The 27,170-nt window shown below is 50.2% G+C and overlaps 1 protein-coding gene and 1 non-coding gene across 2 annotated transcripts in view; one reads left to right on the top strand and one right to left on the bottom strand.

The window, feature by feature from the left end:
• Window positions 1–3,111: 3,111 nt before the first annotated feature.
• Window positions 3,112–3,183, bottom strand: TRNAG-CCC (transfer RNA glycine (anticodon CCC)). The gene has a single exon. It is a non-coding gene; the product is annotated as a tRNA-Gly (tRNA).
• Window positions 3,184–24,588: 21,405 nt separating this feature from the next.
• Window positions 24,589–27,170, top strand: part of PDE10A (phosphodiesterase 10A) — a 265,628-nt gene continuing 263,046 nt past the window's right edge. The window contains exon 1 of the mRNA XM_052645868.1: window positions 24,589–25,474. Coding sequence (XP_052501828.1) covers window positions 24,589–25,474 — 886 coding nt within the window. The remainder of the gene's footprint in view (window positions 25,475–27,170) is intronic.

The raw sequence follows: 27,170 nt of genomic DNA, 5'->3' as shown, positions 1-27,170 counted from the left end.
CCTGAAATACAAGCTAAACCCTTTGCCACACCCCTTTCACCAGAACTGTGGATCTTAATATAAGGAGAGCTTGGCAAGTGCCCTGCCAGCCTCAGGCACCTTCACAGTCTCACAGAACTCTGTGAGGCCTGGCTTTATGACCATTGCTCTGGAAAGGCTGGCAGATACAGGGCTGGAGCTGGATATGAGCCTCCATCTTCCTGCGTCGAAGCCCTCTGTCACAGCGCATCCCCTTCCTACCCTCTTGCATTAGTGGAGTCTAGTGAACAGAGCAGTATGCTGGTCTAGACTATGCCGGTCTGTTTGAGAGTTAGTCCCACCACTAATTAGATACTTTTTAGAGTCGTATCTTTTAATGTAAAATTACTGATGGAAGGGGACCCTGTTCCAGGGATGACTCATTGTATGTACTAAAAGGGATGGCTGCTTATCAATTTCATCCGATGCACATTCAAGAAGTGTAAAAGATATAATGAAAATTCACTAATTCAGTAAGTGCTTAGGAAGTGCTTGTTTTAAAAGTGTAAGATGAATGGTAAGCAGGACCAGCTCAGAGTTTATAGCCATGGGAAGCAGGATGATAGCTGGGAGCTCTGGGGCTCCTTGGGAAGTTCAAGCAGGAAAGACATCCCTGCTGGAGCTCTGGTTGGACACTCGGAGGCTCGGGAGAGGCTCCTGAGGGCACGTTAGGAGTTGCTCAGGTAGGAATGGGGGTGAAGGAGAGGAGGAGACAAGTAGGAGCTTGTGCTCAGCCCGGGAGGTGAAGCAGGTGGGCACCTGGGGAGCCCGAGGCTGTACTGTAGCTTCAGGCATCTGTAGGTGGTGGGAGATGCGGCTGGAACACCCCCACGAAGACCCTACGAGGTTTGCCAACAAGCTCGGACTTGTCCCTGAGAACCAAGAGGGTGGCCAGATCGGATTCCAGGTTTCTGGAGCTCACTCTGGCTTCGTAAGGAAACGGATGGAGGAGGGCACAGCCAGGAGACCAGAAAGCGGGCGGGCTGGAATGGTGGCATCTGTACCAACGTTGGGCGTGAGGGCTTGTGGAGAAAGGTGCCAGAAGAACAGCGCCTGAGCAGCCAGAGACTGTTTGTTTTTGTTGGGAGGAGACCACGTGCCAGATCCGAAACTGTCGACCACAGAAAACGCGCAACCTGAAAGCTGAGAACTACGTGCTATTGGCAACAAAACTGAGGGCCTAAGCCTGGAAGACAGCCTCTCAGATAAGTCTGAGGGACTGCCCCGAATAGGCAAGGGAGGAGCCAGCACACACAGGGATTCTGCAACAAAAACCAGGTAGTTGGAACATTAAACGAGTACCGTGAAAGAAAACTGGACATCTCAAGTTAATGGCTTTGACTTCCCAGGTGGCTCAGTGATAAAGAATCTGCCTGCCAAGCAAGAGAAAAGGTTCAGTGCCTGGGTCAGGAAGATCCCCTGGAGAAGGAAATGGCAACCCACTCCAGTGTTCCTGCCTGGAGAATCCCATGGACAGAGGAGCCTGGTGGGCGACAGTCCATGGAGTTGCAGTCAGACACGGCTGAAGTGACTTAGCGCGCACGTTTGTTTTCAGTCTTGGGTGAACCACACCAACTGGCTACATTTGTGGGGCCCTCCCACTGGCCTGGGATGGTGCCTGAGGGCAGGGGCTTTGGAGTCCGGCCAGTCTCAGCTCAGATCTCAGCTCTGCCACTAACCAGCTGTGACCACCGCGAGCTCCTTGCCTCTGTCCCCCTCAGCCTCCTAATTCTCACGCCCTGAGGCTGCTGAGTTATTAAAGGAGTGAATATTTGTGAAACAGTGTCTGGCAGAGAGTGAGTACCGCACAGTATCTGTTTAAAAATAATGAGGCTCCTCTCTGGGAGCCTCGGCCTCTGTGTCTAACTGCCTGTCTAGAATGTGGAGCCAGTAACAATATTTCATGGACGCGCTGTGAGATACAGTATAAAGAAATGACTTAGACAGGCAAAGCCTAATCCATAATACAATGTTGGTGGGTCTCTGCAGTTTATACTTCAAGAAAGGATCATTTTAAAGTTGGCCCCTCACCACTCCCAAACCAATGAGCACCAATGAAATCGTGCATCCTGCTAATGGAACTAGTGGGGAAGTTAAGCTGGTCGGTGACAGTTACGGTTGACCCGCTCGGTGAAATCTTTTACTTACGAACGCCTTGATTTTCCAGTTCTTCCGTTCTCGCTGTTGTTCAGTCGCGAAGTCGTGTCTGACTCTTTGCGGCCCCATACTCTGCAGCATGCCAGGCTTCCCTGTCCTTCACCACCCGCTGGAGTTTGCTCAAACTCACGTCCATTGAGAGTTAAATACAAGGTAGTAATGCTCAAGTTTAAGCTAAAGAACCACCTCAGATTCCCTCTGCTTGGCGATTCTGTAGTTAAGACATCTTCATGAATGATTGGTGTGGAAATACAGTCTCCCCACAAAAAGCGTGCTTGACTCGGGCAGCGGCCTGCCCGTGGGCATCGTGGGAGCTGGCACGGCAGGCGGGTGCCTTAAAGCCGCTGGAGGATGGGTGTGGGCGCATGTGGGGGCAGACTGAAAGAAAAGTGGGTGGTGGGGAACAGCCACGCTCTGAGTTGCTTTTTGCTAAAACTTTGAATAGACAGAAATTTAGAAGTCATTTAAGGAGCTATTGTTTCTGTTCGCGTGTTGTTCCTGTCGCTCTCCTCAACAGCAGACTATTGTGCGGTTTCCAAAGCCTTCCCAAGGCGCATCTAATAGGATCTAATGGAGAGGGTGGTCTCCAGAGCATCTAGGCAGGAGCTCATGTCCTGTCCTTCGAGCAGGCTCAGGCCCATGAGAGCCACCAAACGAGGTGACGACACTGTGCCCACGTCTGAATGGCCAGCATCCACAGCGTCTCTAAGGGCTTTCTATACCCAGACATGACAGAAACCGAAGGACAGACACAAATACAACTTATGATTTGATTGGAAAAAAGGCTGCTTTTCTTCCTACTGCGAACGTATATTAGAGACCTTTAGACGTTGTCGTACTCTGTCTTCTTTATGCATTGTTTTATTTATTTTTTACAAAAAAGATGATTTATTTATTTGGCTGCGCCTGGTTTTAGTTGCAGCGTAGGGAATCCAGGTCCCCGACCAGGGATCGAACCTGGGCCCCTGCACTGGGAGTGCAGAGTCCTAGCCACTGGGCCACCAGGGAGGTCCCTGTGTGTTATTTTAAATGCTGGCACTGCAGGAATTCCAGTCTCACTCTGGTGTTTAAAACAGAACCAGTAAGCCTGACGCCGGGAGGGTGGCCTCGGCTCCTCCCCAAGCAACAGCACACATGGTCGCCCAAAGATAAGAGGTCTCCTGAAGCCGGCATGGCGGCAAAGACAAGAGGCGGCAGACTTTCAAGAAGAGTCAGACTCCTGGAAGCGTTTCTAGTCCTCAGTCATGAGGCACCAAGCCCGACAGGAGAGACCCACGAGTCTTGCAAGCGGAGGCTCCAAATGCGCCCCGTCTCAGGGTCTGCAGGGCTCCTCATGGGATGGTAGGAGTGCGCCCCATCAGACAAGTGTGGCTGCACAGCCGCTTCAGAAGGCCTTAGTGGGCGCTGTGTGTGCGTGTGGTTACTTACACACCCTTTGTTGTTTTTCGGTGCTTGTCTGACTTTTCCTTCAGGATGCCTGTTGGCTGTGCCATTTCCTGGAGGTCTGTGTTGGTGATGCCCCCAGGGGGGTCTTCAGCGCGTCCTAAACCACGTTCTTTCTGTTCTCGCTGCATCCGTCCACCGGTCCCCCGAGGTCTGCGTCGGTACTCTGATTCTCGTTGTTCAGGCCCTCAGTCGTGTCCCGCTCTGTGACCCTGTGGACAGCAGCATGCCAGGCGCCCCGGTCCTTCACCATCTCCTGGCGTCTGCTCTGCGCTGTCCTCCCGGAGTACAGATAATCAGTCCCCTTGAGAAAACTCCCCACGCTGAGTCATCATCTGTATCTCCGGTCTTCCTTGCTTCCTGTCAGCCGTCCGTTCAGCAGGTGTTTTAGTGAATATGTACTAAGTGCCAGGAGCTGGGCTAAGTGTCAGAGACAGTGATCCACACAGAGCTGGCCTCTGCCCAAGCTGTACGTTGTTGGCGGAGGGAGGTGGGGAGTGGGGGGCTGAGGAATGAGGAGGGACCAGAGAGGCAAGCAGCCGACTTCACCACGAGAGCTGACGCGGGGAAAACGTAGGTGTCCACAGGGTGGATCGGAGGACACCAGCCCAGACCTGCGGGCCGCGTGCGGCCCTCCAGAGGCGGTGGTGGCGGCTGCCACCACCAGGTTCCGGACTGCAGCTGCTGACCTTCATGTTCCCACGTGATGGTAAATGCCACGTTGAGATCAGTTTGTCTGCTTTCATAGATTGGTAGAGAATCAGCATGTCAAAAGCTAGATCAAGGACAACCTAGAGCCAGTTCATCGTGGCCGTGGGAAATAGGTTTTCCAGAATGACACCCACTGTTCTCTGAGTGATTGTACACTCTTTGAACGACGATAAATGCTTTCAGAAAAGTGAGACTCCTTATCATGAGCACAAATGGAGGCATCACCAAGTTGGTTTAAGATCTTGATGCACTTCTCTAAGCTTCTCAGTTCCTCTAGGGGCTCTGTTAGGGCAAAGCAAGCAGCGGTGGCCAGTGCCCTTGTAAAACTGGACCGTAAAGCTTAGTTGCCACAACTCTGCAAAGACCACACCATTTTATAAGGTGATTCAGCTCAGATCCGATTCTGAGTAAACAACACGTGAATTTCAAAGCACTGATATGGTGACTATCTCCTGTCTACAGTTTGTTCTTTTTAGACAAAAGAGAGAAGGATCTGAAATAACCATAGCCTCCTATATCGTTTTAAGGAAATAGTAGTCTTGTGCTGGCCCAGCTGGGGACTTACTAGAAATGTGCGTGCTCAGCCCAGGCTGGGTCTGAACCAGGAGCTCTGGGGCAAGCAGGCCACTCCTTAGAGATCCTGCAGACAGTCGACCACCACTTTATGGGAAACACACGCACACACGCACACGCACACATACATGCACACACATACATGCATGAGCACACATGCACACACACAGGTGCACACGGACACACACGCACACATGTGCACACACATACAAAGGTGCACACGGACACACACATGCACACACATGCACACACATACACAGGTGCACATGGACACACACACATGCACACACATGCACACACATACACAGGTGCACATGGACACACACACATGCGTGCGCTCTTGTGCTACATCCAGCCCGGCATTTCGCATAATGTATTCTGCATATAAGTTAAATAAACAGGGTGATAACGTACAGCCTTGACCTACTCATTTCCCAGTTTGGAAAAAATATGTTGTTCCACGTCTGGTTCTAACTGTTGCTTCTTGACCTGCATACAGGTTTCTCAGGAGGCAAATAAGGTGATCTAGTATTCCCATCTCTTGAAGAATTTCCTGCAGTTTGTTGTGATCACATAGTCAAAGGCTTTAGCAGAGTCAATGAAGCAGAAGTAGATGTTTTTCTGGAATTCTCTTGCTTTTTCTCTGATTCAACAGATGTTGGCAATTTGATCTCTGGTTCCTCTACTTTTTCTAAATCCAACTTGTACATTTGGAAGTTCTCGGTTCACGCACTGTTGAAGCCTAGCATGGAGAATTTTGAGCATTACTTTGCTAGCATGTGAAATAAGTGCAATTGTGTGGTAGTTTGAACATTCTTTGGCATTGTCCTTCTTTGGGATTGGAATGAAAACTGACCTTTTCCAGTCCTGTGGCCACTGCTAAATTTTCCAACTTTGCTGGCGTACTGAGTGCAGCACTTTCACAGCATCATCTTTTAGGATTTGAAATAGCTCAACTGGAATTCCATCACCTCCACTAGCTTTGTTCATAGTGATGCTTCCTAAGGCCCACTTGACTTCACACTCCAAAATGTCTGACTCTAGGTGAGTGATCACACCATCGTGGTTATCTGGGTTACTGAGATCTTTTTTGTATAGTTTTTCTATGTATTCTTGCCACCTCTTCTTAATAGCTTCTGCTTCTGTTAGGTCCATACCATTTCTGTGTTTTATTGTGCCCATCTTTGCATGAAATATTCCCTTGGTATCTCCGATTTTCTCAAAGAGATCTCTAGTCTAGCCCATTCTATCATTTGCCTCAATTTCTTTGCCTTGTTCACTTAGGAAGGCTTTGTTCTCTCTCTTTGCTGCTCTCTGGCATTTTGCATTCAGATGGGTGTGTGTTTCCTTTTCTCCTTTGCCTTTTGCTTCTCTTCTTTTCTCAGCTATTTGTATTTTGCTTCTTTGCGTTTCTTTTTCTTGGGGATAGTCTTGATTACTGCCTCCTGTACGATGTCACGAACCTTCGTCCACAGTTCTTCAGGCATTCTGTTTTTTAGACCTAATCCCTTGAATCTATTTGTCATCTCCACTGTATGATTGTAAGAAATTTGATTTAGGTCATACCCAAACAAGCTAGTGGTTTTCTCTACTTTCATCAATTTAAGTCTGAATTTGGCAATCAGGAGTTCATGATCTGAGCCGTAGTCAGCTCCTGATCTTGTTTTTGCTGACTGTATAGAGCTTCTCCATCTTTGGCTGCAAAGAATATAATGAATCTGATTCTGGTATCGGCCATCTGGTGATGTCCGTGGGTAGAGTCTTCTCTTGTGTTGTTGGAAGAGGGTGTTTGCTATGACCAGTGCATTCTTTTGGCAAAACTCTATTAGCCTTTGCCCTGCTTCATTTTGTACTCAAGGCCAAGCTTGCCTGTTACTCCAGGTGTCTCTTGCCTTCTTACTTTTGCATTGCAGTCCCTGATGATGAAAAGGACATCTTTCCCAGTGTTAGTTCTAGAAGCTCTTGTAGGTCTTCATAGAACCATTCAACTTCAGCTTTTTCGGTGTTAGTTGTTGGGGCATAGACTTGAATTACTGTGATATTGAATGGTTGCCTTGGAAGTGAACAGAGATCATTCTGCTGTTTTTGAGATTGCACCCAAGTATTGGATTTCAGACTCTTTTGTTGACTATGACGGCATCTGCATTTCTTCTAAGGGATTCTTGCCCACAGTAGTAGATATAATGGTCATCTGAATGAACGTATTACTCCCTATACCTTAAAGAAGAAACTTCATGGTAGAGTTTTTTCATTTTTTCCAGTTAGGTGTTGTACTCCTTAGGAGAAAAACCAAGGAACAAGATCCAAAATTATTTGTTTCTATCCCACTACCCAATGGAGAAGGCACTGGTGACACACTCCAGTACTCGTGCCTGGAAAATCCCATGGATGGAGGAGCCTGGTGGGCTGCAGTCCATGGGGTCGCTAAGAGTCGGACACAACTGAGCGACTTCACTCTCACTTTTCACTTGCATGCACTGGAGAAGAAATAGCAACCCACTCCAGTGTTCTTGCCTGGAGAATCCCAGGGACAGCGGAACCTGGTGGGCTGCCATCTATGGGGTCTCACAGAGTCAGACATGACTGACGTGACTTAGCACCCAATGGGGTACCTAACACTTAACACTACCCACAGTAGTTACCCAGTAGTATCTAACAGTATCCATGGTGACTGTAAGATGAAGACCATTCCAGAATGCTACTTCCCAAACTTTTCTTTTTGTGTCTTTAAACTAGACTCACGAAATCCTGTTACCCTGTGTCTTTAAAGTGAAAGAGGGTTGAACTCAACCATGTAAAATACCATTTCTACAGAGCAAAACCAGTTGAGTACCAGCAATTTCATAGGTCCAGCTGTATTACATATATTTTTCCAAAGTGAAGCAGAATAGCCTTATACCTAAGGAGACTGTGAAGTATTTCCTTGGCATTCCTGTACTGGGACAGCTTCCGGAGCCCAGCTTCACGTGGAGAGCATCTCTGGAGGGTTTTTGACAGAAGGAGGAGGAGGCAGCCCCTCCAGCCTGGGAGAGGCAAGAGCTGCATCAGAATCCAGCCTGCCCCTGCCAGGCAGCCTTCCTGACCCCGTACCCGTCTCCAGGTTTGTTAGGAGGACTCTGGGAGGCGCTTCACCTCTTTTCCTTACCAACTTTGAAGCCTCCTCCTTCCCTCCCCCTGTTTTTAAAGATCAGGTTATTTGGGCTGAGACTTATCTGCCTAAATTAGTTTTTAAATAGAGCTGCATTATCTCACCCACCTCTCTTTTCTTATCCCTTCACATTTTGTTCTCCCTTCCTGATGAGGTTGTTCAAAGTACAGCTGAGCTAACTGATACAGGGTGTTGTATCCGAACGCCCCAGACCACAGTTACCTGAAGTGACCACATGTTCCATACTTCAAATGTTTTTCATACAGAATGTTATCAAAATACACTTGGAAAAATTCAGAAGTTCCAAACAGATCATTTCAATGGGATTTGTTTCCCTGCTTTTATCTCCTAATGAACTCCTTAACATAAAAGAATCTGGAAAAGTCTGGCTAATGGTTTTAAATCTCTTCTAGAAGAAAACAGACCCGATCCTTGTGGATGACAATTAATTTGGTGGCTGTTGCTAGGATAGAATTTCCACCACGTGTGAATAGGAATGTGCATGCTAATTTGTCATTCAAAGAGAATTTTTTTTTATTTTTTGGTAAGAGCTAATGTGCAAAACCTGTTAGCACAAAGGGAGAAAGAAGGAGGGAGAAGCTGAGTGTGGGCGGATGAGGGCTGTGATCCAGTACAGTGGAGAGAGGCTTTGAGACTCATTCGGCAAAGGACACGGCCGGGGCTGGGGCCTGGAATAGAGTGAGTGGCGTAAGACAAACTGTTTCTGCAAGGCAAGCAGAATAGGGGATGGAGGCCATTTTTACTAACTGTATTTTGGAATACAAGTAAAATTGCTGTGAGGATTTGTGCTTTTGCCCTTACAGTTTAAATTTTAAAAAAAGAAATCCCAAAACGTTATTGCTTAGTAAGAGATAATACAGAAACATTTTCTGGAAATACCGAAGAGCAAGGTCTAAATATAAGGTTTAACAACAAGGAAGGGATACTGGGGAAGTGTTCTGCATAGAAGCAGAACCAAAAGTGTTGGGGTTACTTGAAGGTGAGAAAGAGACAGACAGGAAGAGCAGTACCAGCGTCTGTGAGCGTCAGTGTTCATCTCGTCTAAAGGACGCCTTCCCTGCACTGTGCGGACCACACGTGGGCACTGTGGGGAGGCAAACGGATGTACAAAGTGAACCACAGAAGGAAGAATGCAGATAACTTAAGAAAGATCTGGTAATTTTCTTTTGAAAATCATTATCAGAACAGTTTCATTTCTTGGGAATAAGTTAGTACCTGTCCTGTGGGAGGAGATGGCTCTTGAGGCCCCTCCCCCATTCACCTTCAGGGCTCTTTGAAGGTCAGCTTCCATCTACTCAGCTGGTAAAGAATCCGCCTGCAATGTAGGAGACCCCGGTTTGATCCCTGGGTTGGGAAGATCCACTGGAGAGGGGATAGGCTACCCACTCCAGTACTCTTGGGCTTCCCTGGTGGCTCAGCTGGTAAAGAATCTGCCTGCAATGCGGGAGACCTGGGTTCAATCCCTGGGTTGGGAAGATCCCCTGGAGAAGGGAAAGGCTACCCACTCTACCCACCCCACTATTCTGGCCTGGAGAATTCCATGGACTGAAGTCCCAGGGGTCACAGAGAGTCGAACACGACTGAGTGACTTTCACTTTCACTATTCCACCCACTCCTGAGCTTACAGACCTGTCCTGACACAGGAAAGGGGGCACAGCTGTGGATCGCCACTTTGCCAGGCTCCTGGCACCTCCATCCTTCCAGAGCAATTCAGGAGAAAAAATATACATGAAATGTAGATAATATTTTTTAAAAGCAAAAGTCAGATCATGTAAGTCCACCAAAGTTTCCCCATTTCATGAAGAAGGAAGACCAAGGCCAGTGGCCTAAACAGCTTGCAGGAACTGATGGCCATGCCCTTGCTGCCTCCTGGCCACTCCTGCCCCTGCCCACCTCGAGTCTTCTCCTGGCACACTGACCGCCTGGCTCCTTTGGCTGTGGGGCCCGTGAACTATTTCCCCCTGGAATAGTATTCTCCCCACGCCCACAGGCTCACCCTCGCCTCTGCCAAGTCTTGACTCACATCTCAGCTTCTCAGTGAGCCCCACCCACCTGCTGCTGAAAGCCTGCCAGTGCTCGACCCCCTCGTACCCACCACAGCTACCACAGTCCAGCCTACTTATTTATGCCATTTATGGCTTTCTGTTCTCCAACCTGGAGTATGTGCTTCTTAAGGGCAGGGGTTTTTATCTGCTTGGTTCACTCATGTATCCCACGTTTCTAGAATAATACCTGGCGGGTGGCGGACACCCAGTTAGTGTTTGTTGATGGAGCACATGAGTGATTTCCTAGTGTGGTGCAAGAGCTGGTGGTCAGCTGCCCCCAGACCCCTAGGCCAGAGTTGCCAGGTTTCCTTCTTGGCCTGACTGAGGCCATCTGGGGAGAGATGGGAGTGCTTTTCCACTTGCACGTCTCCTCTGGGGCATCCACACACACGAGCGCCCTGAGCGCATTCCTTCATTTGATTTTTAAAATGGTCTTATTTTAACTAAATATAGAATGTAAATCATTCTAGAAAAAATTTGAACTAAAAAATATTGAAAGACTTCTTTCCCCTTCTCAATATGCAGAAAATACTTACAGAATACTATACTTTAGTCTTATCAAATAAAAATAAACCCTGACTTTAGACCCAGGCATGGATAGCCCTGCTAGTGACTAGCCAGCATGTAGTCTAATTTTATTTACGCTTTGCTGTCATGAGATGTGAAGTTCTGGGGTTTGCACCTTTTGCTTAATACATGTCTTTTCAAACAAAAACAAGCAAACAAAGCAGATACTTAAATCATAGCGTTTCAAAAGCATATAAAAAGAGTTGCTTATTTTCAGAATAGCAAATTCATATTAAAAATATAGCTATAGTTTTAGGGCAGACAGAAGTACAGAAAACTGTTGATTTTTCTAATATCAAATTCTCTTAATATCTTCACCTCTCTTCTTATCACCACGATGACTTACTCTAAAAACTCAAGCTTGACAATTTTGCTCAGTTTTCCCAGAAGAAAAGGCCCTGGCTGCGGTGGGCGGGTATGGACTGTGGGCACCTGGATGGAGAATATGCCAAGGCTCAGAGGGGAGGCTGAGAGGTGAGGGAATAAGGAAGAGACAGAATGGAACCACACGTCCCCGAGCTTTGAGCACTGGGCTGGGGAGAAGCCCACAAAACACACGACAAGTCCCCTGATTGGCCTTGGAAGCTGGTGTGACAATGTTCAGAGCAGCCGCACTTTTCTGTGGCAGATGCTTTGAGGCCTGGTGGCTTCTGTCCTTTCGTGACAAGATCACTGGTTTTCTTTGGGCTGGGAAGGCCTTCAAGGATCATCAGTTATGCTAAAAGCTCGTTTGCTAAAAACACGGTTCAGCCTGAGTTGCCTCATTTTATGACCCTAAGAAAAATAGTAGGTCCCAGTTGTGGGGCGCTGGCCCTGTGCCAGGCATGCATTTTCTCTCTGAATCCTCACAGTTAATCCTCATAGTTACGTCTAAAATGATTTGAAAGAGCTGCCAGGGTGTGGCAGATCCAGGCTTCAAAATCAGGCTCTTCTGACTCCAGAGACCAGTGTCTTTCTTTTCCTTTTTTCTTAATAGGATTCCTGTCTGTTGTGTGTGTATGACATGCCAGGCACCACGTGAGACGTTTTACACACATAGCCCTCCATAATTCTCACTGTAACATTAGGACATGAATACTATTACTGTTCCCACTTTGACGACGGAAAATGAAGCTCAAAGCAGTTCTGTGTTTTGTTCAGAGACACACACTTGGAAGGAGGTGTAAGCAGTTTGAACTTGGCCAGTTTGTCTCTCCAACAAAGACACGAGTCTGCCCAGCTCAGATTCTTCTTCCCCACTAGATCTTTATAAAAGTTGAGCATACACATGGATGCAAAGAACACTTTAAATGTAAAATCAGAGATTTTACAGGCCACATTCTTTTACTATAGTCAAAAAATTTAAAAAACGATAATAATGTGGCTGAAAACATTCTTTGCTACTTGGAAATTGACAAGCACACTTCTGTGTAACCCGTCTGTCAAAGAGGATGTTAAAACTGAAGTTAGAAATCTAGAAACATGTGAAAGGGGGAATATTTTATTTTGAAGACCATGGGATCCCTGAAAGCACAACTCAGGGAAAATGCATGGAAGGAAATGACTTCAACATGAGAGAAGAAAGCCTGAAAATAAAGGAGCTGAGTCCACATCACAAAAAAAACTAGAGGAGACAATAAGTGCAAGTGCAAAGAGGTAATCCAGAACAGCTGGAACTAATAGCATATAAAATAAGAGAAACTACAATATTGGAACCGATTCTTTGAAACAGGAAGTGACTGAAGAGGCTTGAGTTGTGGGTGGGATCTCGGGATCTCTGGGGGGTCCTCTTGCTGCCACATTATAGTAACTCCTACTGTTTGCGGACCTGAGTATTAGCCGTTGTCTTTCAAACTTGAGAAAGAAGCTATTCAGTTCGTTGGTCTAGTGAAGCCAAACCTGCTATGGTGTGGAAAGAAAACAATGAAAAACGTTTAACTGCTCTGCGTTTCTTGTTTTGAAATAGTGTGCTTCAAAGTAGGTTTGGCTTTTGTAAATTGAATTCCATGTAAATGCACTCTGGGGAGTCTGCCCACAGTATGGGATCTTGAGTTATGTTCTCCTGTAAGGGTGTACGTCCTAGCCCCTTGCTTCATCTCCTTCATCTACTGATGAAGTTATTTTCGTCAGAGCTGTGCTGTGCCTGGTGACTACTTATTCAACAGATAGACCATGATTTTTTGACCCTCTTTAAATTCTTTGCCACTCAGAGCTCATGTATTGCCACTGATTTGGGCTTTTTAGAGGCAGGATTTTGGATTTTTCTATTATTACAGAACCTTCCATCTGTATTTTGTGATTGTGAATCTGCACTTTTACTTTCCCATTAAGATTTGCCCTACCAAGCAGACTTCACAAACCGTGCCTGTCTGGCCTGTACTAGCAACACCGTCACAGTGTCAAGAAATTGTGATGGTAATTCTTCTACCTTTTAATGTTTTAAAAAGTGAAATGTGATTTTCTAAGCTAAATGAAAGATTTGAAAAATTAGATTTTTTCCCCCACTAATTATAGCTTCTTCAGAGTTATACTGTGCTCAGTAACTGTATTCTAGATAAATCCACCCAGAAATGACAGTTCTGGGACACGCTAAGTGTGTTTAGTTCCAAGTTTAACCGCCTTGATCAGTGTCAGCCCACCGCTCTTATCTTATTTTAATCCTCTGTAAAGGGAACGGGAAAGGAAGCTCTTACATCCAGTACAGACTGGAGACTCCAGTGGTCACAGTGAATTGCTGGAGTTTTGTTAAAAGGCTTTGGTCAAGTTAAAAGCCCTTGCTTTGGACAGTGACCCAGGAGAGATAGACGGGTAATGTATACCTTTATGCAATTAATGATTTTCTGATAAACTTTGTAGAAATCTTCTTTTTTATAGTTTGAATCAGGTTCTAAATGCAGGATTCAAATGGATATTCTAGGGAATTCTCTGGCAGTCAAGTAGTTAGGACAGTTTTACTGCCCAGGGCAAGATCTGATCCTCAGTCAGGGAATTCTGATTCCAAAAGCTGAGGTCTGACCAAAAACAGACAAACAAACAGATCAATAAAGGGATATTTTAAGTTAGATTACAGATCCAACCCTAACCGTAACCCTAACCCTAGCCCTAACCCTAACCTCCTTGCATTGATCTCCTGAAAACTTATTTACCCTGAACTTCTTTAAATCAGAGTTCAAAACATGAAATCAGACTTCACCTGTATTTTATGGTTACTTAAGAAATAAGATTTGACTGAAAACAAATGGATAGATTTTCATAGCATGTATACTTAAAAACCCAGCTGTAGAAAATTGGGCTATTTCATGCTTAAGCTTGCTTTTATATCAGAGGAGCATATTAACTGAGCCCTCTTTAAAATGATCTAACTATAATAAACGCAAAAATTTGGAAATACCGAATGCAGACATCCTGCTTTGGAGAATAAAGCACACATTATATATCTAAAAGGGAAATCAAAGGCCCTAATTTGCCTTCTGTAGCTGCCTTTCATCAGGTCTATAATCCACGTGCAAAATCTACAAAATGGGCCTAATTCCTAGCCCATAAAAGTCACCTCGGAGAGCTGTTATGAGCAGTGATGAGAGTAAATTAACTGAGTGTTTGAGAGCAGCCATAATAACACATTCATGGAGAGACACAGGAAATAGTCGGCACGAAGGGCGCAGAGCCAGCAATCTGCTCTCTCCTCCTGGCCTGACTTGGCTCTCAGGGGCTGTGTGAATGGTGCGCTCTCAGTCCTCAAGTTCAGGGGGCACCAGTAGCTGTTGCCAACCTATGCTCTTCAGCGGTTACGTGTCCTCTGTGGTCACTCCAGGGTATCAGGCTCATTGGATCCTGAAAACATAACACTACCAAATCTACCAGTCTCGGGAAAAGAGGGTTAGGAAAATTTAATTAAAATAGTTTAAAAAGATCAGAAGAGTGTTTCACTATAGCTCCTCATGGGCTGATATTCAGAAAAACAGAGAGACCCTGGGAATTTATAAGCAAAGAGCATTTACTTTTTATTTTTATCTTTGATTGCCGTGGGTCTTCGTTGCTGTGCAAGGGCTTTCTCTAGTTGCAGGAGGCTCCTCACCATGGTGGCTTCTCTTGTTGCAGAGCCTGGGCTCTAGGCGAGTGGGCTTTGGAAGCTGCAGCCCACGGGGTCTGGAGTACCGGTTCAGTAGTTGTGGCGTACAGGCTTTCTTGCTTCAGGGCATGTGGGATCTTCCCGGACAGGGAATGGAACCCATGTCCCCTGCACTGGCAGGTTGGATTCTTATCCACTGTGCCACCAGGGGAGTCCTCATTTACTATTTGTTCTTCAAAAGACGGTGATCTTCTTCTTCAGGGAGATTTAACAGTGGTGCGTTGAAAACCTATGAAACCCATCTGTTCACCAGAGTACGGCAGTGTGAAAGTGGCAGGCTGTCTTTGGTTGGGCTCCAAAACCGCTGCCGATGCTGACTGCAGCCGTGAAAGTGAAAGACGCTTGCTCCTTGAAAGAAAAGCTGTGACAAGCCTAAACAGCACGTTAGAAAGCAGAGACATCACTTTGCCAACAAAGGTCCATGTAGTCAGAGCTATGGTTTTTCTGGTAGTCATGCACGTTGGACCATAAAGAAGGCTGAGCGTGGAAGGATTGATGCTTTCGAACTGCGGTGTTGGGGAAGACTCTTGGAGGGTCCCTTGGACAGCAAGGAGATCCAACTAGTTAAGCCTAAAGGATATCAACTCTGAATATTTGTTGGAAGGACTGATGCTGAAGCTGAAGCTCCAACACTCTGGCCACCTGATGTGAAGAGCCGACTCATTGGAAAAGACCCTGATGCTGAGAAAGACTGAGGGCAGGAGGGGAGGAAGGTGGCAGAGGATGAGGAAGTTGGATGGCATCACTGACTCTATGGACATGAGTTTGAGCAAGCTCCGGGAGATGGTGAAGGACAGGGAAGCCTGGCCCCCCCAGTCCATGGGGTCGCAAAGAGTTGGACATGAGTTCGTGACTTAACAACAGTGTAAAAGGCAGGCCATGGGCATAGTGTCCACCTGTTAAGACTCCAGCGGTTAGCAAGAAGGTAGAGGAACATGGTCAACAGAGAGCCCGGGAAGGTCTCCTTCATCCAGGGTGACCCTACCCCAATTCAACGAGCGGGGCCCCACCCCACTGTAACTTCTCAGTTTGTTTTACATTTATCCCCATTCTTGTTCCTCACGTAAAGCGTGTGCTGGAGATTTGGGGCATTCTAAGAGCCCAGGGCTTGTAAGTCCTCTCTACCAGTTCTGACCTCGACAGCTTCCCTAGAAATATCGCCACTGCTTCTAGTTAACTCCAGAACCGAGGAATAAGGCTCCCACAGGGAACACACAGGTTTACATCAAGGTGACTGTATCTCGACTTATTTGCAGTTATGTAAAATTACCAGATAAAAGTCACAGTCATTTTAAACTTGGTTTTAATGTTCAATTCCACTTTTTCAAACCAAGTAGGAGAATTTTTCAGAATGCACATTAACATTTCTAAACTTTTGTTGTCAATGAGTTGACTCTGAGTTAATTATGTTCTGTAATTTTTCTCAGTGCCCCTGTGGTAAGTGGTAAGTGCCCCTTTATGCTATGGATGGGAAAACAGCAGCTGAGTGGTCACTGTGGTATACCTGCCTTGAAGCCACCCTATGTTTTCTGTATTTCACTCAAACGCATTTCCTGGTGACTCAGGTTAAGGCGTGTACTGGACGCCATATACGTCCACCTCTACTCCGTCTTCGGATTAAGAGGCCCATGTTGGGACCAGAGGCCCACCCTCCCTCCCTTTGGAAGGAGAAGACAACAGAGTCGACACAGAGAGTGCCCAGGGCGTGCTCATCCGAAGCTCTCCGTGGCTGAGGCCCCATGAGCCTCCCAGCGCAGCAGAGCAGTGTCCTGGCCCCCTGCCGGGTGGCACGACTGCAACAGATGTGCCCTTCTTCCCCGTCAATGACAGGTGCACTGTCCTGGACTTTCTTGGGGACAGCTGGGCCTCTAGAAAGGACCAGTGTGATGTGGAAAGCAAAGCCAGCAGATTACTTACGGCCACTTAGCCTTGGTGTGGTCTTCTGCAAAGACGGTGTCTGCCTGGTTGGCCAGAGTCATGTCCCTCAGCCAGAAGCTGTCAGGGCACAGCAAGCTGAAGAAAAGAACACTAGGTATTTATTATGGGCAATTCCAGCTAGGAACATATGTGGCTTTTTGGTCTCTTTTTTCAGCGAGGCTTGATAGGCTGCATAGTTGGGTTTGGTTAGTGATAGAAGTGATGATGGGTTATTTGAATGGGGCATGTGTTCTTACGTAGGATTACTTGAACACCAGTAGGCAGAGTGTGGGGCTTCCCTGGTAGCTCAGCTGGTAAAAAATCCTCCTGCAATGCAGGAGCTCCTGGTTGGATTCCCGGGTTGGGGAGATCCCCTGGAGAAGGGAATGGCAACCCACCCCAGTGCTTCTGCATGGAGAATCCCATGGACAGACGAGCCTGGAGGGCTACAGTCCATGGGGTCTCAAAGAATCGGACACGACTGAGCAACTGCATAGCACACAGGCAGAGTGTGGAATACTGCACCAGGGGCTCAAGACCCCTGGGTGGAGATTTCTGGAAACATTCTGTGAAAATCTCTGCCAGAGTAGAGTCCTAGAGGGAGGAGGAGAAGGGAATTTTCACATATACCATACGTGCGTGCTAAGTCGTTTCAGTCATGTCCAGCTCTTTGCAACCCCATGGGCTGTAGCCTGCCAGGCTCCTCTGTCCATGGGATTCTCCAGACTAGAATACTGGAGTGGGTTGCCATTTCCTTCTCCCGGGGATCTTTCCAACCCAGGGACTGAACCTGCGTCTCTTGCAGCTCCTGCACGGTGCATGGATTCTTTACCCCTGGCCACCGGGGAAGCCCTTCACACACACCAGCAGATGGCAGAAATCTAACCGGACACCGAGGATCCGCAAAGGGGCAGGTTTGAACTTGGGGCCTCCAGGCTCTGGCTCATAGTATTTTCCTCTCCTCTGTCTGAAACAAAGGACATCCTGCCAAAGAGCTCCTTGGGGAGGAAAGGCCACTGCGCCATTGCTCTTGTTGATGATGTGAATTAGTACAGACGATAAAGCAAAGTTATTAACCCCTGCATCTCAACCACACAAGGTGAAAGTGTCCAGAGGTTTCGGGAGATACACTGTCTCAGCTTTCTCTTCCTTCAAGCGCAGGTCTCTGGCTCCCCGTCAGGTCACACAGACAACTGTGGCTGAAGAAACAAGGCTGCTTACTTTCTGGCTTCTGTGAGTCCTTTTTTTGTGTGTGATAAGGGTCCTTTCAAAAGATTTAATATGCGAAGTCGGTGGCTCAGACGGTAAAGCGTCTGCCTACCATGCGGGAGACCTGGGTTCGATCCCTGGGGTCGGAAAGATCCCCTGGAGAAGGAATGGAAACCCACTCCAGTATGCTTGCCTGGACAATCCCATGGACAGAGGAACCTGGTGGGCTACACTCCATGGGGTTGCAAAGAGTTGGACATGACTGAGTGACTTCCCTTCACTTCAGTGATAGTTCACAACGTGCAGCTTTTCCAGACCCGAGATGGCGCGTGTGTGAGGAGGGCTGCCTTTGTCTGGGAAAGGGCCATCTGTATCTTGAGACCCAGACCCGGAAACAACCGTCTGTGTGTCTGATGTGCGCAGTGCCCTTGGCACTGCACCAGCCTTTCTCTCCGTCTCCTTTTCCCTTCGGCTGCTCTTCTGAGAGGAGCTCAGGAGAACGCAGTCTTGGCCAGTCACGGCCCGAGCTGCTGGCCGGCGGGAACGGCCCCGGCCTCCGCTGCCCGCCCTTAGAGGCCCGCCAGCCCGGCCCTGGATCCGCACACCGGAGCCCTAGGCCGGGAGCCACAGGTTTTTGTGTTCTGCTGTGTTTTTGTTTTGAGATGAACAGAAAGGAATAAATTCTCTGGATTAAATGAGCCATTTTGATTCTTATTTTTGAGACAAATCTTGGAATCAACAATTTTACTTTTTCTCATAACTGCACCGTGTCCCCTCATATAAAGGTCAAGTCTCATTGCAAAATGTGGCTATTAAAATAATGTTTGCAAGGAAAGGATTCCCAAGCCACAGATGATGACCTGCTTATTTCAAATGACCTTAACAACACAGTCATTTGTGTGGACCCAAGCTGCGCCTCCCTGGGGGCCCACTTATTAGGAATTGTGACAACCGTTTATGAAACTCTCTGCTTGTTAGTATGTAAGGTGGTCATAGGGTCAGGACATTTAGGCCATTCCCTGGCTTGTCTCATTTCAGAGACGGCCATGGCACCCCACTCCAGTACTCTTGCCTGGAAAATCCCACGGACGGAGGAGCCTGGTAGGCTGGAGTCCATGGGGTCGCACAGAGTCGGACACGACTGAGTGACTTCACTTTCACTTTTCACTGTCATGCATTGGAGAAGGGAATGGCAACCCACTCCAGTGTTTTTGCCTGGAGAATCCCAGGGACGGCGGAGCCTGGTGGGCTGCCGTCTATGAGGTCGCACAGAGTCGGACACGACTGAAGTGACTCAGCAGCAGCAGCTTGTCTTATTTATCCCCAGTGCCTCCACGGTCACTTTCTACTTAAATGCTTTAAATTGACTTTGGCTCTCTTTGAGAACTGTTCCTTTTGTTTAGGTCTTTTATTTATATAATTATATAAAAATGTATATAATTCTCTTATTCAGTTTTCTATTTGACTCTCAAAGGAAACTGATACATGTGACCTCTGAAAGCTGATTGAAAATGTTGATCGTTTAAACTAGATCTCAGGGCTGTATTTTAATTTGGGTGCTTTTGAGAAGTGAAGACTGCCTCAGCATTCTGTGAATTTCAGTGGGTTTCTGAAGTGACTCAATATTTTCAAAATGGCAGTATCTTCAAAATGTAGTTAAGCTCATTGGATTATCACAGAAACTTAGTACTGATTGTTTAAGCTCAGCAGGCCTCTTAACACCAGTCTCCTAGGGGCTAGATGAAAGCAGTGAAAGTGTTAGTCGCTCAGTCGTGTCCAACTCTTTGCGACCCCGTGGACTGTAGCCCACCAGGCACCTCTGTCCATGGAATTCTCCAGGCAAGAATACTGGAGTGGGTTGGCATTCCCTGACCCAGGGATTGAACCCAGGTCTCTTCAGTTGCAGGCAGATGCTTTACTGTCTGAGCCACCAGGGAAGCCCCAGGGGCTAGATACTCACAGCCATTAAGCAGAGCTTATTTTCATGAGGAATTAATGTTTTGCTTTTGATTAATGAAAATTTCTACTTGGATCGCTGAATCCCCCTTTCAGAAGGTATGGATGGATACTTAAGGAGATTTATTTGGAATATTAATGGTTTAACAATTGGCCGGTTCTCAAAAACATTCCCTAATTGAAAATTAAGCACCATTTTGGCATTGTTTTAGTGAAGAATAACAACTGGTTTTTAGTTGTTTTATAACACAAAGCAATACTGAAATGTGGGTTGTTTTATAGTTAATTTATTTGAGTTCATACAATAATTTAATCAAAACTGCAATTTTAGGGGTATTAGGGCTGAAGGAGTTGGTTTTATCAACTGCAGTCTATTTTCAAGGCTGTCCCATTCAGTAATGACTTTATAACAAAATTGTTCTTATTGAAATTGTAATGCCCTTTTAAGAAATAGGCCTGACTATAATAATACTGTAAGAATGCATGCTTCTCTTTAGTCAAGATTTGTTAACATCAGTGCTAACAGAAGTTTGTAAGCAGGTGGCATGAGGTGACAGGTAGGGGAGCAAACATTGAGTGCCTCTAGTGTGCTGGCCTCTGCTAAAGATTATAAGTAGTAAGAGAAGCATGACTTCAGATATCAGACTGTTTAAAGTAAAATTGTCAATGCAAATTTTATGTGTGTAAAATTTTGAAGAGGTTTAGTGTAACACATTCATATACACAGATAAAATACATCAGTTCTAGGAGACAACAAAGCTATGATGGATTGGAGATGAGAAACATGAAAGGAGGCTTTGAGAAAGAAATGCTTAAAACTCTAGTGAGAGATTTGGTGGGCTTGGGAAGGTATGAATTAGTGCCTGGCAGCTGGACTCCAGTTTTAATATGCCAGACAAGGAATAAAGTATCTTCTTAGAGTGCAGAGAGCTTGTGTGATATGATACATGTTGATAATTTAGTAGCAATTAAATGGAGAAGTCTGACATATAAACCCACATGTTTCTACTACGTTTGGGAGCAATAGACACTTGGTTATAAATTAGTTTGCTCAAATAACTGTATTTTAAATGTCACAAAAATTAAAATCAAGATTAAAAAAGTCCTTTTATAGACTATCTGTATAAATAGACAAGTTTAATATTTAACCAACCTGTGTCTTATATCTTTATAAAGAAAGGCTACTAGCATTTAAAAAGAAAACAGGTTATTCAAGAATTAGCACTGTGAATTTCTATAGCTGTAAGCACTAATATTAAAAGTTGTAAAATAAAATCAATTGAGACACAGGCCCACATGTTGATCAAAGCATTCATAAAATATTAATTGTGCTTACTGTACCTAACTCTGAAGCTCTTTTATAAAAGGGGTGCATGGTTAACTTATAAAGAAATTTTATGAGAAAAACCAATATTTTACCATTTCTTAGTCTCCTCCTTGAGCCATGCTTTAAAATGTTTTTATGAATATATCTTTCAAATTAGATAATAATCAGGCAGATATTCTTTCCTGTATATATGAATTATTATGCATAAAATACTAAAATTAATATATAAATTAATATGTAATTAAGCTAATTTTAAAATAACATATAGAAGAATTCTTAGAGAATTTAAGTATGCTTGTGGTTGCACAGGTCCACTAATAGCAGGCTTCATGACCAATATAAATTTCTTTCTTGATCATTTTCCTTCCTAAAGGGCAGAGGCAAATGTTTTATATTCTAAAATGTTGAACTACTAGTAATGAGCATCATGATCTTGGCACCCTTCCTGGTGTTCGCTGCCCTGCTAATATTCTTTTAGTTTCCATTCTTTGCGGTGTGGACTGGTGTGTCTTCACCTGAGAACAAAGGAAACTCTTCATTTCATAGAGTGCGCAGTAGTGGGGTGAATTTTGGCGGTGGTTCTCCCTCTGCTTTTGGATTTACAGCTCCTGATTTCGGTTATGCTTAAATTGTATTGTGATAACATTTTGACATGTAACTAAGTTGCAAGCTTTATGAGGGCTATCAGAATGGAGAGCTCACTTAATTATGAGCCAGCCTGTTTATTCCTGAAAGGTTTGGAGTAACAAGTGTTCAGTCCCAGTCTTCTCCTTCGGAGACATCACTAAGGAAACTCAAAGCGGAGGAAAAGAATCGTCAAGAAACAGCTTTCTACAGGTGTTGCAACACCTGAACCCAGGGGTGAGTGACAGCACCCGTTCAGGTTGTGTGTTTGTGATTTAAATCTTTGACTAAATATTTCACGAAGAAGAAACAGTGGCTGGGCGCCTATTGGATTTACATTAACAGAAGTGCCCTCCAGTATTGAGTAAGGAGAACACTTAACAGATATGATCAATAATCAGTAGGCTCCTCCTCAACCTGCTCCTTTTCCGTTGTCAGGCTCAGGTATTTTCATTGGTACGGGTAGTGTGTCCCGTCCAGCCATCGGCTGGAGAAAAGAAGGAAGTGAAGTAGAAAGTTGATTTCAGAAGAGGGCTAGTGAACATCCTAAAGCCTGTGTCCTGATTTAACGAAGACCCAAAAGAACAGATCTTTGGCGTTTTCCTCCCGCCGCCCGGTGCCCGGCGCTCCGATGGCTTCTGTTCAAACTAACACATTTTCTTGTAACAGGAAAGTCACTTTAATGACTCCAAAAAGGCGACCGAAGAAACTTAAAGGACACTCAGAAGCGTTCTGCCTATGGAAGAATGAACAGTGAACACTTCCAGGAGAAACGCGTCCTCCCCAAACCGCCGGGCAGCCAGGCAGACCCTTCCCGCGGGGCCCGAGGGCGCCGCGCGCCCGAATCCCCGACTCCCGCGCGCATCCCCGACTCCCGGGAGAGTAACAGGTGTTACGCGAAGCCAGCCGCGTCGCCCTGGAGGCTGCGGGAGACCGGGCTGCGCGGCTCGGCCGTTTCGGTTCTTTCTAAGCCAAAAAAACCCAAAAAACAAAAAATACAGCAGGCAAATTCCACCCCCTTCCACCCCCTCGTAAGGTAAGAGCCACCGGAATTTTTTGCTGGTTCCGCAAAGTGAAGAATTCCGATCCAGCGAGTGCCAGGGCTGGCGCGCGCTAGCAGCTACGCTCAGAGTCCACCGGGCGGTCGCGGAAACGCCCGGGGACCTGGGTGGGGGACCGGGGCCGCGCCGCCGTCCCGGCGCCCCGCCTGCCCAGTCTGGTGCAGATACATACATGCCCTTTTCCACTGTGGCCGTTTGGATGCGAGTGGGGAAAAGCAGACTAGGAAGGAAATTACATTTCAAGATAAAAAACCCCTCCGGACTGGACGGAGAGAAGAAAAAAAAAGTGGAGGGCTAGAAGAGACCCCGGGGCTAAGTGCACACTGGGGTCCCCGGCCCTGCGTCCACCGAGAGGCTGCACCGCCGCGCATGCCTCTCGCTCAGGTGACCGTCTTGACCTTCGCGGAAGCTGGGCTTCGGCGCGCCGGCCCCAGTCCTGGGAAGGTGACCTAGGCCAGGGAGTCTGGACAGCCTGTCCCGCCGTGGGGCAGCCGGCCCGCCGCCTCAACCCCCGACCCGCAGCGCTGCGATGGCCCCGCTGCCCGCGACGGGCGAGTACCGACACCTGCGCGCCGGGCGCTCGGCTTTCCAACTTGGCAAACTTCTGGCGGCCGCTCCGTGCTCAGAGCGCCTGCTGGGCGACAAAGTTCCTTTCTGTAGCAACTGCTGGGGGCCGAGAAAGGGGGGCATGGTCCGAGATAGCCGAGGGTGAGGACTTGGTCTCAGAACTTGTTTGCCTTTTCTATTCTCTGGCCTTACCTGGGCAAACTGGGTTGTGCACACAAAGTTCGTTGTAAAGTGAGTATCAGAAAGGGAGTCCTGGGGAAGAGCTGGCTTGCTAAACCCTAGTTTACTGGGAACAGTAAGTCTTGATAGAAATTCCAACCCAGCGTCTGAGTTGGCACTCTCCTGGGAGTTGTGAGCACATTTCGGTTGGAGCTGCGGGCTGGCTGGCGGGAGGGTTCCCGGGCTCGGGCAGGGGACTGGCCGACAGGGCTCGCCCGGCGGTGCACAGCTGGAGCAGCTGCAGGGAGGCGGGTATCAAGAATCTGTAACACCAGATGTGAGGACGCCTCGCAGAGACCCAGGCGTGGCCCGGTCCTCCGGCCCGGGCCTGGGGCGCACCCTGGACGCCGGGAGCCGCTGGGGTGTGGGGCCTGGCGCCGGGGGGCAAGTAGCTGCGGGGCGCGCTGCGTGGGCGCGGGCGGCTGCGGCGTGGGGAACCTTGGCTCCGCCAGTGGGCGTCTTCTGCAGCCGCCGCCGCCGCCGCCTCCACGGGCAGCGGCACTGCGGCGCTTTTCTCCGCTGCTTTCGAGCAGTCGCTGAGGCTTAGCCACCACCGGAGCGCGCACAGACCACGCCACGCTTGCAGGCAGCGTCTCCGCCGCCCCTCGCCCGCTGGGAGCACGCCGATTGTGCGCGCCTGCCAGCAGCCAGGCGCCGCCGCGGGGAACTCGCCCTCGGGGCCCCGGGTACTCCGCCGCCAACCCCCCCCACCCCGACCCCCATGCGGAATACGATGTGAAGACTGGGCCGAGCGGGCGCGGAAGACCGGAGAGGAGGACTAGGCTGACGATCGGGACGACCGGCCCGGGAGGGCTGGCCCTGCGGGGGCGGAGCCCGCGGAGTCCCGGCCTGCCGCGCGCCCCTCCCGCCCGCGGCCGGCCCCCACCGGCGGCCCGAGGAGGAGGAGGGGGGGGGGCATGGCCAGCCCCGAAGAGCCACTTGCTCCCCTCCCCCAGGCCCCTCTGCCCCCGGCGGGGGACGAGCCCGGCTCCGGCAAACTCCGCCCGGAGCCCGGGCGCAGCGCCGCCGGCGGGAGGAGCGCCGCGGGCCCGGGCCCGGCCCCCGAGCCGCCTGGTCGCGGCCGGGCCGAGCGCGCCTGGTCCCCGCGCCCGCCCCCCTCTTCCGCTGGCCGCGCCAGCCCCCCGGGGGGCCCCGGCGCCCTGTCTGCGCGCGGCGGCGGGGGCGGCTGGGTCGCAGCGCGCGCTCCCTTCGCGCTCGCCTTCTCCTCCCCGGTCCGCGCCTCCGCTCCATCTTCCTTTTACTTCTGGCCGCCGCCCCCCCAACCCCCGCCTTCTCTTCTCCCCTCCTCATCTGCCTTCCACCTCCCCGCGCGTCTCCCAGGAAGGGAGGGCGCAGCGGCGGCGGCGGCGGCGGCCCGAGGAGGCGGCGGCGATGCTGGCGGCGGCGGCGGACAAGAGGCGGCTCTCCTGAGCGTCCCCCACAGCAGGAGTCACCGCGGCGGCGGCGGGCGGCGGCGGCTCTTCCTTTCCCCCGCGCTCCGGGGCTTGCTGCTCTCGGCCCGCGCCGGGCCCCGGCCGCCGCCGCCGCCCCGGCTCCCGCTCGGCCCGGCCGCCCACTGCGCGGGCTCCCGCGGCTTCCCGGGCGCCGGCGGGGGCTGCTCCGCTCCGGGTCCCGGTCCCGGTCCCAGCCCGGGCGGCGGCGGCCGAACGGCGCGGCGGCCCCGAGGCGCCGGCGCCGCGCTCGCCGCCGCGTTCCCGCTGCTCTTCGGCTCCGACATGGAAGATGGACCTTCTAATAACGCGAGCTGCTTCCGAAGGCTGACGGAGTGTTTCCTGAGCCCCAGTAAGTGTCAGGTTCCACGTTCCCCGCGGCGGGCGGCGGGCGGCGGGCGGCGGGCGGCGGGCCGGGTGTGTGTGGCCGGCCGGGGGGCGTTGGGTGGCCGGCGACGGGCTTCTCTGGAGGGTCGGGGGGCTCGGCCAGCCCGGGACCCCGGGCTTCCCCAGGCTCTTCGTGTGGCGGCGAAGGGTGAGCCGGGAGGGCGGCGGGAGCCGCGCGCTTGGGGCGGGACCTGCTGCTGCCCGCCTCGGGCCCCCGGGGCTGTTTCTGGCCACGCTTGCCCTGCACGTCTTCTATCAACTCCCGCACCACGGACGCCGGCTCCTCTCTCTTTAGCCTGGGGTCACTTGGCTGGAGCAGAGGCGCTTCCTTCCTCCGGGGGGTCCCGCCCGCTGCCTCCCCCGGCTGGAGGACGGCAGGCCAGGGCCCCGGGACCCCGCGCCCCCGAAGGTGGAGGCACCGGCTGTTCCCCGGGCGCGGTGTCGCGCCCGGCCTGGCTACCCCGGGCCCCACCGGGACCCGGTTCCAGAGCGTGGACCGACCGCGTGGAGATGGGTGTGCCTCCGCCCAGAGTCCACTTTCTCTAGGATTTCGAGTCTAGATCCTGGGGCTTAGCCGGTGCTCGGATTGGTAAGGGGCAGGACAATGGGCTGTTAGGACGAGGGAGAACGGCGCCGCCGGTCCGGACCCCTGGGGCCGCGCCCCACCCGGGACCCCGGGCACTCCCCGCGAGCGGGGCTCGGAGCGCGCCGGAGCAGGGGTGGCGGAAGGCGTGTCACGGGGGAGGGGGGCAAAACCGAGCAGAAGCATCGAGGCAGATATTTGCTAGGAGGCAGGAGGCAGGAGATGTTCAGGGAAGAGGCGCCGGGTGCGCGGAGGAGGGGGCCGCCGTTGTCTTGGATGGAGGGCGAGCGAGGTGAGGACCGGAGACCGGGGCGGGGCGGGGCGGGAGGTCGCGCCCGCGGGAACCCCGGGCGACTTCGGCGCCAGCCGGGTCGGGCGCGGCTCCTCGAGGCCCTCGGCGCGGGCTCCGGCGCCACCGTCCACCGCGTGCGCACCCGAGCCTTTGTCTGCCTCTCGACCGGGACCCGCGTTTCCGCGGCGCCTTCTCCCGGCCGGAGGTTCCAGGGTGGCCGTTTTCGGCTTGCCACTCCCATCTGCCGCTCACTCCGCAGCCCTGGCCGGCCTGCACCTCCCGGGCACCCAGGGTCCGACCCCTTCTCGCGGCCGGAACCCGTTTGGGCTCATCGCCCGCCCGGGAGCCTCTGGGGTGCCGCTCCCGGGCGTGTGAGCGTGTCTGGTGGGGCCTGGCCGCCGCCCCCCATCCCGCCGCGAGCTCCCGCCTCCCTGGCAAGATTCAGCCCGCGCGGGCCGCGGGACCCAGCGGCCTCGCGAACGCTTGTTGGCGGTCTGGAGCCGCTGGCGGCAGTCTCTGCTCGTGTTTGCCACTGACCTGAAAGGACAGCGGGGTGTGGGCCCTGGACTCCCAGCGGACACCTCTATCCTGTGGCCTCCCCCCAGTCCGACCCGCCTGGCAGCTCTCAGGTGTCTGCCTCCTTCGGGCCCCCACCTTGCGGGTGTTGCTTGATTCCTAGATGCTGTGGTTCAGGAAGGACACGGTCTGCGGGGAGCGGCCTCGCCTGCTGCCCTTAGACGTGTTAGGCACGGACATCTGTATTTGCTGAAACAGACCCCGCTTGGC

The sequence above is a fragment of the Budorcas taxicolor genome, chromosome 9 (assembly GCF_023091745.1).
Source record: "Budorcas taxicolor isolate Tak-1 chromosome 9, Takin1.1, whole genome shotgun sequence".
NCBI classification, from domain to species: Eukaryota; Metazoa; Chordata; class Mammalia; order Artiodactyla; family Bovidae; genus Budorcas; species Budorcas taxicolor.
Note: the sequence above shows the minus strand (reverse complement) of the source record. Positions and strands in the feature narration are given on the sequence as shown.